Source organism: Agrilus planipennis, unplaced genomic scaffold (assembly GCF_000699045.2).
Source record: "Agrilus planipennis isolate EAB-ADULT unplaced genomic scaffold, Apla_2.0 scaffold303, whole genome shotgun sequence".
Taxonomy (NCBI): Eukaryota; Metazoa; Arthropoda; class Insecta; order Coleoptera; family Buprestidae; genus Agrilus; species Agrilus planipennis.
Window position 1 is genome coordinate 70,810 of NW_020439014.1, and position 13,696 is coordinate 84,505.

Genomic DNA, 13,696 nt, shown 5'->3' on the forward strand with positions numbered 1-13,696 from the left:
CCTAGGTTTTACCCTGGGTTTCGCTCGCGTTGATGTCTTTGGTACGTGTCAAAGATCATCAACGACTACATAAAAGTGATTTTTCTATCCTTCTGGAACACTATTTTATTTTGTATAAAATGTACCCTATGTCTTTTCGGTACCCCTAACAATGTGTGTGAAAAAATTTATGATAGGTTTTACCAGCGGCTTCGCTTGCGTTTATGTCCTATGCATGTGTCAAAATCATCGACGTTCACTTTTAAATTTTTTCTATCCCTCGGGAACATTATTTTATTTTGGATATGTTTTTTCTGTACCTCCGACAATGTGTGTACAAAACTTCATGATAGGTTTTATCCGCGGTTTCACGTGCGTTGATGTCCTACACGTCATTGACGTCTATTTGAAACTATTTTTTGTATCCCTCAGGAACAGTATTTCTTCTGGATATAAGGTACCTTATGTCATTTCGTATACTCTTGACAATGTGTGTACAAAATTGTATGATGATCGGCTGAGTAGTTAGGCATGAAATGATATACAAACAAACAATTTCACATTCGCACATTTATATTAGTTAGGATAAGGATAAACACAGGAAAGAAAGGCAAAACGGGAAACTATGTATAAAATTATATTATCTTCCTAAATAGATAGGTATGCTAAAGGCGTCCTTCTTGATTACCCCAAGGTACTTCAATTGTCTCTGGAATGGCCAGCGCCCCCCAGGAAGGTTCTAACGTTCCCTGGGGGCGTTATTGTTCTTGTTGGAAATCTATTTTGTATTTCACATTTGAAATAACAAATCAAAAAAGTATTTGCATTTTGTATTTAAATACTTTTAAAAAACCATTTTGCACATCTCTGTCTATAGCTTTATAAAATTTGTGCATATTTCTCTCTATTTAAACAGTTTGTAGAGTTTGTCTCTCTTTTATTACTACACTACCGATTGCTTCATGAATCCTAAATAAATTATGGTGGCGTTGACAGGTAATAAAAGAGACACACTCAACAAACTGATTAAATAGAGAAAAAGATGCACAAATTTTATAAAGTACCAGCAGTGTTCGTTACCTGCGACTAGCCGAGAAAAATAAGGGTTTCTTTTTCTTCCCATTGGTAGGTATATGTGTTAACAGATTTATTGTACCAGTAATAAATAATAAAGTGAAATATTTACACTTTTGACTTTGTAATCTAAAACCTTCAATAAAAAGAAGAAAGTGACTGATTTTAGATATCTAGAAAGTCAGATAAGTTAGGACGGAAGAAGTAGTAGGATATAAAGCAGAGTGCGAAACATGGACGTTGGGCGCGGTGGAAAAGAAAATGTTAGAAGCGTTCGAAATGTGTTGTTACAGGCGAATGATGGGGATACCTTTGACAGAGAAAGTTATAAATGAAGTAGGATTAGAAGGAATAGGAGAACAGAGGACTCTATGGAAGTCAATAAAAAATACGCGATATAAGTTGGTTGGACACCTTGTCAAGAATAAAGAACTAGTCAGAGAAAAATACTAAAAAAAAATCATATACATAACTAACATCCACATAATCAATTTTTTATCTTGAAGATGTGCCGATCTATCACCTATAAAAGAGTTTGAAATTAAACTATTAAAAGAAGAGGTAAATCTAAAAATTTAGATATAAAACAAAAAAGCTAAGCCAGCATAAATGACATTATCATTATTATTGAATCTAAAGTATGGATAGGTTTTACAACAATATACGCCATTCGCGCTCAGTATGTAATAAATTTCACACGATTTAATATCTTAATTCGTCTTTTTTCACAAAACTTTCATACATTCCGCAGTTTTTTAAAGAATACTTATACTTTTAAAACAATAAATTAGTTTTTAAGCGTGTGGAGCGGCATTGGAGTGAGCTTTTTGTAGGAGGAGCGCAATTGTTTTTATTATTTCAGTTTGAACAGTTTGGGGTGCGAGGTTCGTCTTTTCCTATGAAGTTGCAAATTTTACACATGTAGAATATTATTTATACTTACCACGTATTTAAACGTGAGATTTCCCTACGTAACGAAAACCTGAGCCCCTCGCCCCTTTAACTAAGCGTGGTATTTTAGAAAACTCCCCTCCCTGCTTACGGGTGACGTAGTATGAATATGTATAAAGAAACCATAATTCAATTCCAAATTTTATTGTTTATAATCTTATTTACCTACTTGTAAGTACTTACCTTATAATATCGATTAAGCTCCCTTGTAAGGTTATTTTTTATGAAACGTTAATAAAAACGACTAATACATGAATACATTTATTGGTCACGTTAACGTTACAAAACATTTTTAAGTTTTATTCAGTAAAAATTTTATATTAAACATATACAATCAGTGCTAGTACTAAATGTCTACTTTAATTCTTATTAAATTACCTATAATTTTCGATTCTTCTGCATACATTAACTTAAAGGTAAATATATTTAATACTTTTCGAGTACTAGTACAAAACATAAATTGGAATATGACGTGTGCTCGCGATCACGTAAACACGTAACTACTGACGAAAAAAAGTTGTAGAAGTTAAAGTTATACTTAATACTAAGTAAAAAAAGTTTTAATACAAGCTTTGTGTTTTCAATTGTTATTATTCTGAATCTTCTTTGTTTCATTTTTATGTTAACTAAGTGCCTATACTTAAATGATTCGTAGATTATACACCTACATCCAACTGAAATTATTTTTGGAGTGTCGTAAAGATAGATATACAAAACATATGTACGTTTAACGAATATTAACCTAATAGCTCAAAATGTGCCACCCCCATCAGTCCTAATAAAATATAATTACAAGTCCGTTTTAGGGCCACGAAGTTTTCGTCTTGACAACAATCGCCTGCTGTGTAGCGTTGTGGACTCTTCAACGTTACATTGCAGTCATCAAACAAACATTTCCTTACATACACTACTTTCACTACTTTTTTTTCTTAATTAATATTATTTACAATTAAACAGTCATATTTGTATAAGCATGCAAAGTGCAAACTAGGAAATGTCTAAGGTGATTGATGTTTTTTCTTGTTGGATTTGTCCCTTTATTCTGAAAATACGGTTGGTCGTCAATGTCACTTCAAGTTAGTTTGCATTAATCGTTGCAATAAATTTCTTAGTAAGTACTTAGTTCACAAACAATATTACCAACTCTTATTACACATTATTCATGAGATTATTTGATAATATGTTGGAATTCAATAATAAAATAAATCAAAATGAATTTACAATTGTGTAAGGATTTTTACACCTACGTAAGATTTATTTTTAAAGTGATACTGTGTGTTTTCCTGTCATCTAACATTTAACAATTTCTGTACCTACCTATTTCGTTACACGCATCCAAGAAATCCTGTTAAACGTATTAAATTTTATTAACAGAGCAATCGCATACGCGGAGCAAAAGTCTAAGGGTAGAGTCTGTATCGTATCGTCTTTATATGTGTCACCTGTAATATTATTGATAGATTTTATATAGGTACATCGTAGATACAGTTTGTACATTTTGATCGTCAAAAAGATCTTAGTGGCAGAACGTGAACGAGGACAAACACTACTATGGCAAAATTGTTTATTCCAATTATCAAACACCTAAAATAAATGAATAGTTTTTGATAATGGGATCCGCAGTTTTTTCTCCCTAATAAAGAGAATAAAAAGTTGATAACAAGGCTATAATACAAGCTCCAACAAGGATCTTGATGTTCAATTACTTTCCCCGGTAAAAACTAATTTTTTTTATAGGTACATAAAAGTTAAATTTGAAAAATTAGACAAAAAGAGTCAAAAATAGTAGGTATCAAAGAAATGAAATTTCGGAATGAAAATTTGTTCATATCTGTGACTATTTTCAAGTTAGAAATCTACCTATGATGTAATAGCGTGTTTGTAACGTTTGCCTGTGTACGGTTTTGCATACCATACCTACACATCATTGATAAAATTAGCATTATCCCTCCGAAACTCAACCTTAACTTAACCCTAAACATTACATAACTCAATCTAACCGATGGGACTTTATTTATTTATGATAACCCCCACAAATTAGTTTTGGGTAACAAACGAAAGCTTAAGGCAATGGAAAGCTCCATCTCACCACTTCTATCATATGAATTAGTTTTTACCTATAACCTTTGTAAACAGTAGATAAGAAATTTTCTGCTACGCGCTGATGAGATCCAACAAGATCGACAGTTTCGACAGAATTCTCTTCGAATTTCTTTGTTCGATTCTGGTAAGATGCATATCATGTACAACGAGTTAAGTCGTGGATTCAGTTCAGCAAGTAGAAATACATCTATTTAAATGGACCTTGTTGAGCAATTGAATTCCACTAAAAGTAACATTGTACTACAGATGGCATTTACCGCGCCGTCTGTGGGATTTGATAAATATTAAAATTCATATCTGATGGTTCACATTCCGATTTGTTCTTCAAGTTTTGATATCATGACCAATATATGAAACGCGTTCGACTTCAAATAAAATTCCTTTTGCGGGGGATTGTGAAAAGTAAAAAATCCACACAGCAACCCGATTCGGTAAATGACCTATGAAAAACGAACGCTCATTAGCGCCATGTTGTTTAGGCTCCTCCCAGTTGACGGATCCCATTCGTTTTCAGTGTAGTCATGTAAAGTAAACGAAAATCATGAACAAGTCTCTTACTATACATAGCATACGGTTCACATTATTTGGCCGTTATAATATTAGGTAAAATGAAAGATAATAATCTCGCAATAATGTTACTATAACTTCGCGTAACGATTCCTCTCGGTCTTCTTTAACTCAATGAAGGATTCTTCGTTGAACTCGTGAACATAAAACATATTTTTCGAGCAGGGCTCGCAGACATCGAAGTGTGAATATATGTCACAATACAATTATTCAAATATCTAGTATGAGCCTTCAGCAATTGAGTGTGAATATTTTAAAGTTTTCTATAAATGGTCAAAAGTCGTTTCTGACAAATCAAAAGGTATGAAATAACATGCATTGAAAATAAAATNTAAAACTAGTAAAAAAAAGGGTGTAAATTTTATTAAAGGAAAAATCATCAACTAGCTGTACAATATTAAGTTGGCGTACAGCAGAAGCTGGTATACGTAAGTTAAACACCGACTATCCTGCTTCAACACCCATGTTCTTTAAAGAGACAAAGGCCTTATTATGAATCATCATTTATATAATCTCAATAAATCTAAAAGGTTCGTAGAAGTTTCGTCTTGCGTTATAATTAATGTTGCTCAACCGATGATAAAGATAAAGATGATACGATACTGGTTGTAATCAAATTCAACCTGAACTAAATATGTTCTGAACTACTGATAAATGACTAAACAATTAGCTCAATCGCTCCTTTAAAAAACTGTGTAGGGAAATGCGTACATTGAAATTTAGATTATTGCGTTACTTTTACAGTTAAATAAGACGATGCTAAAGATTATACAATTGAAAAGAAAAATAATGAAAAATCATTAACAAATTTATTACAACAAAGTGCCAAATTCTCGTCGATGTGACAGTTGTCATCTGCTTCTATAATTTTCTTTCAACTCTTGCCTATTCCTTTAGTTGACCTATGTACTACCTTCTCGGTAATCTGGCCTCTATTTATTGGTGTCCTAAGATGTTCCCTCTTCTGTTTTCTGTATGATTTGTTCTGTGCAGTATATTTCCATCTAATACTTTTTCCATCTTCGATTAGCGGTCCTCTTTAGCCTGGCTATGTCCCAAATGTAGATATTAATTAGTTTTTCTTGATAACCAACTTTATTTATTTATTATTATATAAAAAGCGATCGTTTCCTTTAAATGTTTGGCTTTGGGATATTATTCTCTCTTTGATAGCAGTTGTAGACTTTGTGTCTTCTGTAATGATACTGCTCAGGTTTTCTAAATTGATTTACTTTATAGAATTTAATATTTTAGGAGGTGCGTGTCGAACCAGTTTTAGGACTGACGACCTTATGATGATGATGATGATTTAAACCAAATTGAAAATAAACATAAAACTAAATATCGGCTATTTTGAAGCAACCATCCTGTTAACTTTCATTGCTTTAATGAATTATGAGTCTAAAACTAGCGGCAAACTAAGTACATACTAAAAATTGTTAATATTTAAACTATGCATTAATATCAGCAATGCCTATGTTTGATGCCGCACTACATGCTCCGAAAAACCAAAGGCGGCTGTTAAAAATTGACATGTTAGAAACCTCATCCTATATATAATAGCATTGTTGTTGCCATGGAGGAACCATCAGAAAGACTCATGAGGTACTCCTCCAACACCTTNCCATATCGTAAGTACTTAGTTCACAAACAATATTACCAACTCTTATTACACATTATTCATGAGATTATTTGATAATATGTTGGAATTCAATAATAAAATAAATCAAAATGAATTTACAATTGTGTAAGGATTTTTACACCTACGTAAGATTTATTTTTAAAGTGATACTGTGTGTTTTCCTGTCATCTAACATTTAACAATTTCTGTACCTACCTATTTCGTTACACGCATCCAAGAAATCCTGTTAAACGTATTAAATTTTATTAACAGAGCAATCGCATACGCGGAGCAAAAGTCTAAGGGTAGAGTCTGTATCGTATCGTCTTTATATGTGTCACCTGTAATATTATTGATAGATTTTATATAGGTACATCGTAGATACAGTTTGTACATTTTGATCGTCAAAAAGATCTTAGTGGCAGAACGTGAACGAGGACAAACACTACTATGGCAAAATTGTTTATTCCAATTATCAAACACCTAAAATAAATGAATAGTTTTTGATAATGGGATCCGCAGTTTTTTCTCCCTAATAAAGAGAATAAAAAGTTGATAACAAGGCTATAATACAAGCTCCAACAAGGATCTTGATGTTCAATTACTTTCCCCGGTAAAAACTAATTTTTTTTATAGGTACATAAAAGTTAAATTTGAAAAATTAGACAAAAAGAGTCAAAAATAGTAGGTATCAAAGAAATGAAATTTCGGAATGAAAATTTGTTCATATCTGTGACTATTTTCAAGTTAGAAATCTACCTATGATGTAATAGCGTGTTTGTAACGTTTGCCTGTGTACGGTTTTGCATACCATACCTACACATCATTGATAAAATTAGCATTATCCCTCCGAAACTCAACCTTAACTTAACCCTAAACATTACATAACTCAATCTAACCGATGGGACTTTATTTATTTATGATAACCCCCACAAATTAGTTTTGGGTAACAAACGAAAGCTTAAGGCAATGGAAAGCTCCATCTCACCACTTCTATCATATGAATTAGTTTTTACCTATAACCTTTGTAAACAGTAGATAAGAAATTTTCTGCTACGCGCTGATGAGATCCAACAAGATCGACAGTTTCGACAGAATTCTCTTCGAATTTCTTTGTTCGATTCTGGTAAGATGCATATCATGTACAACGAGTTAAGTCGTGGATTCAGTTCAGCAAGTAGAAATACATCTATTTAAATGGACCTTGTTGAGCAATTGAATTCCACTAAAAGTAACATTGTACTACAGATGGCATTTACCGCGCCGTCTGTGGGATTTGATAAATATTAAAATTCATATCTGATGGTTCACATTCCGATTTGTTCTTCAAGTTTTGATATCATGACCAATATATGAAACGCGTTCGACTTCAAATAAAATTCCTTTTGCGGGGGATTGTGAAAAGTAAAAAATCCACACAGCAACCCGATTCGGTAAATGACCTATGAAAAACGAACGCTCATTAGCGCCATGTTGTTTAGGCTCCTCCCAGTTGACGGATCCCATTCGTTTTCAGTGTAGTCATGTAAAGTAAACGAAAATCATGAACAAGTCTCTTACTATACATAGCATACGGTTCACATTATTTGGCCGTTATAATATTAGGTAAAATGAAAGATAATAATCTCGCAATAATGTTACTATAACTTCGCGTAACGATTCCTCTCGGTCTTCTTTAACTCAATGAAGGATTCTTCGTTGAACTCGTGAACATAAAACATATTTTTCGAGCAGGGCTCGCAGACATCGAAGTGTGAATATATGTCACAATACAATTATTCAAATATCTAGTATGAGCCTTCAGCAATTGAGTGTGAATATTTTAAAGTTTTCTATAAATGGTCAAAAGTCGTTTCTGACAAATCAAAAGGTATGAAATAACATGCATTGAAAATAAAATCGACGAAAAACTGCTCAAAAGAAGCATAAGTGACAAATGATGTTCCTGAATTGTATTTGAATTTCAATAAGTAGGTAATAGACAGATCAAGTATGTTTTCTTGTAGCTATTCAGAATATCCTCAGACGTCAGTCTAAAACAGTCTTTTGCTTATACAACAACTCTTTCAATTTTACATTAATTGTCGTAAATGTCTTCAATTGATATAGTTTTTGGTAACAAAAGTAGGAACTAACCGAATCACAAGGGCTAGCACTTTAACACAGACATTTCCGTGGCATTAGTGATGGTACCTTGATGGTTCTCCATTGGGACACTTAAGAGGCACTTCTTGTTGTCGGGAATCTTTTGAATTCTCTTTATACTCGTTTTACGTTCGCCTGCTTTCTCTATACGCGTTTTGGGAAAGCATAAGATGTCTTTAAATTCTTTCCAAAAATTATCGTTCAACCAACCGTAAAGTACCGGGTTGGAGCAGGCAGAAGACATGCCCATCATATGACAGACAGCATACACTATCATCATTTCTTGGGACGTGAAATCCACTGAATCCCAAAGGTCTGCAATTAGGTTGAACATGTTCAAGGGGAGCCAACTTATGCAAAATATCACAGCAATTGATACCAGTAGAATGTTAGTTCGTTGTAATTTGCGGCCACGTAATTGACGACGAGTACTGTTGTCATCGTTGGCGATGTAGCCGCCAGCAAACCTATAACGAAGTTTGAAGTAGATGCGGAGGTAGGCGACCTGGAAAAAAAAAGCAAAATCAAATTTGCAAACGCAAATAGGACTTTCATAGCAACAGTTTTACACTTAAAGTGTAATTTTTTATTAATGATTAGCAAATATAGAATTGGTTTTGCAGTTTCTTCTTGCCTTGCCTTATTTTTATTTTTTTTAAAGTGGGTATACGAAATATTTTTATTAAGGGGTACTCACTCTTACGAAAATTGTGAAGCGCCAACCACAAATTGTGTACAGATGTAGAAAAAAGTGTTTTAAAGCAATAGACAGGGAGGTTAAAATATTTATTAACGTAAAAGTGCAATGAGTTTTTAATGGCGTTCAAAAATATATCTTTTTGATACAGTGCGCTTTTTGTTCATCATCATCATAAGGTTGTCAGTCTTAAGACCGGTTGGACATGCACCTCCATTCCTTCCTATCCTGAGCTAATCTTCGCATTTGCCTAAAACTAGAACAACCCATATCCTTAACTACTTGTTTGCGAACAGTAGTCTAATCTAGGTCTCCTTCGACCAGGGGCGCAACAAGGGGGGGGGTCCACGGATGCCCGGGCACCCACTCGATTGGGTTGGGCACCCAGTCAATTCCAGTCGATTCAGATAATAACCCAACCTGAGAGTTCGATTCAAATAGTTCAAGCTCGTAAATGAACTTGATCTTTTCAAGTATTTTAATTCAATACATTGGTGGCCTTTTTTTTCTAGTCATTTATGGCATTATGATGGGAATACAAACTGTAACGTTGTTGCGCCCCTGACCTCTAGCCCTCCTAACTTCCGTTTCTGCCTGTAATATACCTCTGACTAAACCTTCATGCCCGAGAAGGTGTCCTACTAACCTATCTCGTCTATTTCTTATTGACTTCCATAGAGTCCTCTGTTCTCCTTATTCTTTCTAATACTTCTTTATTTCTAATCTCTATCCACAGTATCCTCATCATTCATCATGCTAGATGCTAATACTGCTATATCATCTGCAAATCTAAGCATACTAATCTTTTGCCCTTGTATATCTATCCCTACAGTTGTACTGTCTTTAATGATGTTTATCGCGTCTTCGATGTATAGATTAAAAAGTAGGTAGCTGTGACAGTGTGCATCCCTGTCTGACTTCCTTCCTAATATTTACTTCTCTACGTTGCAGCCCCAACTTTATAAATTCCTGTTGCTCTTTATACAAACTATAAGTATCACTCCTCTATCTTGGTAACTCATCCCTACATTTTTGAGTATATTTAACATTGTCAAAAGCTTTTCCTAATCTAAAAATCCTATATACGCACTCTTTTTGTTATGAATTTAAAAAAATGTGGATGCTGTTTAAAACTGGCTGGTTTCACTTTTGTATAAACACGAGTCGTCCCCTCTTCTTCATAATCTATGAGTAATGACTCTTTTCATATTTAGCAAATGGTTTAAATAAATGGAGTTTAAGATCGTGCTACTAGATTGCCCGATATAAATAGCGCTAGAATAATTCCATTAAAGTTCATGAGGGACAATGTCTCCGGCCAATGACAAAGCATATAATACTCTTATTGATTAATGCTATATTTTTAGAAAGTATCTTATTTATCACCAAATGTGTGTATTATCCACGTCACATTTAATTGGATAATGCCAATAGTCTTTGGAAATATCTCTTAACTTTAGTAAACAAGACTTATCTATCTGCCAAACAAGATGTTTGCTTTTCTAGCTTCCAGAAACTTAATATGCTATTTGAACTGAACCATGACAATAGCATCGAGAAAAGAACGAAGGTACCTACTTTAATATAGATACATTTTTGTATCAAAGAAAAAAAAATCCTTTAGAAAAGAAACACAACAAACTGAAATAACTTAACAGTGGTTAATATTCCCAGTTTCAAATAGGTACTCGCTTAAAACTAGACGGTTAGTTGTTGATGTACCTGCCTATGTAAAAAAAATATTATTATAGCAGAATGTAGGAATTAGATTCTATAGTGTAGACACAGTATAAAGATATTGTATGCGGTAGGGTCACTTCCCAGACATGCCCTGCAGGCACTTCACTGTACTTCATCGAGTACAGTGTCATAACAGAAGCAGAAGCGAAAACTGAAGTAAATGGTTTTAGTTGTGTGTGTATGTGTGTGTGTATATGTATGAGTGCGCATGTGTGTGTATGTGATGTAATGTGTGTGTGGTAAGTCAAACGCACAATTGCACCACATAACAAAATATTTAAAAGAGTATCATATGGATTTTGGTGTAACAAAATCTGCGTTTAAGGACTCTTGAAATATGTTTAAAAAGAAAACTGTTGAGTAAGTAATGCCTTTTTCTTTAAAAAGTATTTTAATTTTAGTTTAGAATGGCAGGCGTAAACGCTTTTCATTTCATTCATATCCACTATGATTATATTCAGAAACTTTTTGCCTATAATTCACCTAGGAAAAATCATTCCAACTTTCATATTTTTGTGCTTTATTTATTTAATTGAGTTGGTAATTTTTTTGAAGGCGCCAAATTTCAACTTTTTAAGGCGAATAGTGCGTCAAACAAAATGCATGTGACATGTAGACGTAGTAAAAGTAACTCCATATAGGTGTCACTTTTATTATAAAGCTTAATAATTTAATTTTAAGAGCATTTATCAAGTTCATAGTTTAATTTATTAATAATGTCCCTTCAGCGCGCCATGGAATACTTTCGTTGCAGTAAATACTCCCTAGATGGCAAGACAATGCCCACACATGGAAATTTTATGGCGTTCGATACCAATATATAGACATTTCCTCAAATTTAAACTCATGCATTTTGTTTTCACATTTACTCGTTGTCTATACATTTGGTTTCTAAAGCTTCTTGTTGCTAACGTTCCTCTCAATTTTTGACATGTCTCAGGAAAAAAGCATTAACTGCGTATCGATTCTGAAGTCAAGATGATTGAATTTCAGATTTAATAAGAACTTTTTGTCGACCTTCTCACATATGTCACATTTATTTTTTCCCATTTCGAACTTCCAATCCAAATCCTTTTTCAATATTTGTTTATGTACTCATGGTAGTTCCAAACACTTGTGAGCATTCTATATTCCGAGAACCCTTTTATTATTAACAGAAACGGCCGGATCAACGATAAATTCATGCAAATATTTGAAAAAAATTTAAGCAATAACACACTAATCTACCGTATGCAGAAAGAGGAATTCATCTCAAACCTGTCCACAATTTTTTTATCTTTCATATGAAGGAGGCCATCTACCTATGTTTAATCACCTGTTTTTTATAGCCTGTCACTCTACCAGTTCAGTTAGGACAGATAAACAAAAGAAAAATAATACGTATCGTAGCTTTTTCCTTCATAAGGGTAGAAGATCTTTACACTATGAGAAAATAGGTCAAGTAGAAGCAGAGAGGTAGTTGATTTACAAAGATGTCCGAAACTTAATAACTTCAGAGTAATGACTTATCAAACGCTCTAACATTTAATTTTCTAGGTGTGAACGTGACGACAATAAAAGATCTAAAAATAGCAAATATCTTTACCCAGGTAGAAAGAGTCAAAAAATTTTCCATGTTTTCTGCTTAAAACGATTTCGATATTAACTTTTCTGACAAACTCAAGCGTTTTTCAGTTCACGTAGCTGAACAAAGAATTGGTCAAATACGGAGAAAAACTAAAATAACAGTCCTTGACATCTTATGCCTCCCATTTTCAAATACATTTTTTAAATAACTTTTCAATTGTTAAAACCTAATCAAGGTTGAAACATATTAACTGAAATTGTTTAGGCATCTATGGTCTCTTCTGTTTCTTATTTTTTTTTTGTGAAATTAGTAGTTTGCACTTGTTAAGCAAGATCCTTTTTATTATATGTTATTAATTCAGAAATATGATTTATTTGAAACAGTTGTATTTAAACGGAAATATAAAATAAAAATTACCTACTTTTATCTTACATTTAAATACTTTTTTGAGAAAAGCATCGCGTATTTTATTTAAAATACTTTTCCAAACGTATTTTCTATTTGTAAAATGCAAAATACATGTTTGCCGTTAAAGGATTTGCTAGTATCACCGATCAAACTTTATATAAAATGATAAATGAAAGTTGTCACATTAACCATTGAAGGTATTAGAAGCTTACAAAGCTGACAAAGAGACATTTCATGAATGCCTTCTAATTCCTTAACTGAAGAGAGCGTAAAAAATTCTAAACTCCTTGGAAATGGATAAATATTGGGTCGATATTGTTTTCCGGGTTTTTTGTCATAGTCCATGGAATTTTGAAGTTCCAAATTGATATGAGCACCTGCCAAATCACCACTTATCATACCTTTAGCCAAAAACTGCTTAATTTCTATGAATTACGACAAAACAGCCCGCAAAACAATATCGAATTGATATACGCCAGCTGTGTAAAACTGAAAACTACAAGATATTGTCGTGCGCTAATAAATGCGTATAATCCAAAATTCTAGAAAACGATTCGAAAAACTTTACTTATTAGATGAACCTAAAGCTAAAGAACCTGTGGATTCCATTTCTTTATCTTATTAAAATGTGTAAAAGATCAGAAACAAAATGGGGTTGTAAATAACAGGTCAATTGAAAAGTCCCCGGCCTAAAATAGTAAAACACATTTTTTTTGCAAAATTCGTTTTTTTTATTCAACATAATTCCCTTCAAGGGTGATACACTGATTATAGCGATCCTCCAACTTTTCGATACCATTTTTGTAGTACGATTTGTCCTTTGCTTCAAAATAGGCCTCAGTTT

At 33.2% G+C, this 13,696-nt stretch overlaps 1 protein-coding gene across 1 annotated transcript in view; it reads right to left on the reverse strand.

Moving 5' to 3' along the window:
- Positions 1-6,320: 6,320 nt before the first annotated feature.
- The window catches only part of LOC108742015 (neuropeptide F receptor), a 59,304-nt gene continuing 51,928 nt past the window's right edge, over positions 6,321-13,696 (reverse strand). The window contains exon 5 of the mRNA XM_018477018.2: positions 6,321-8,945. Within this exon, the coding sequence (XP_018332520.1) occupies positions 8,445-8,945 (501 nt within the window). The 3' untranslated portion in view covers positions 6,321-8,444. The remainder of the gene's footprint in view (positions 8,946-13,696) is intronic.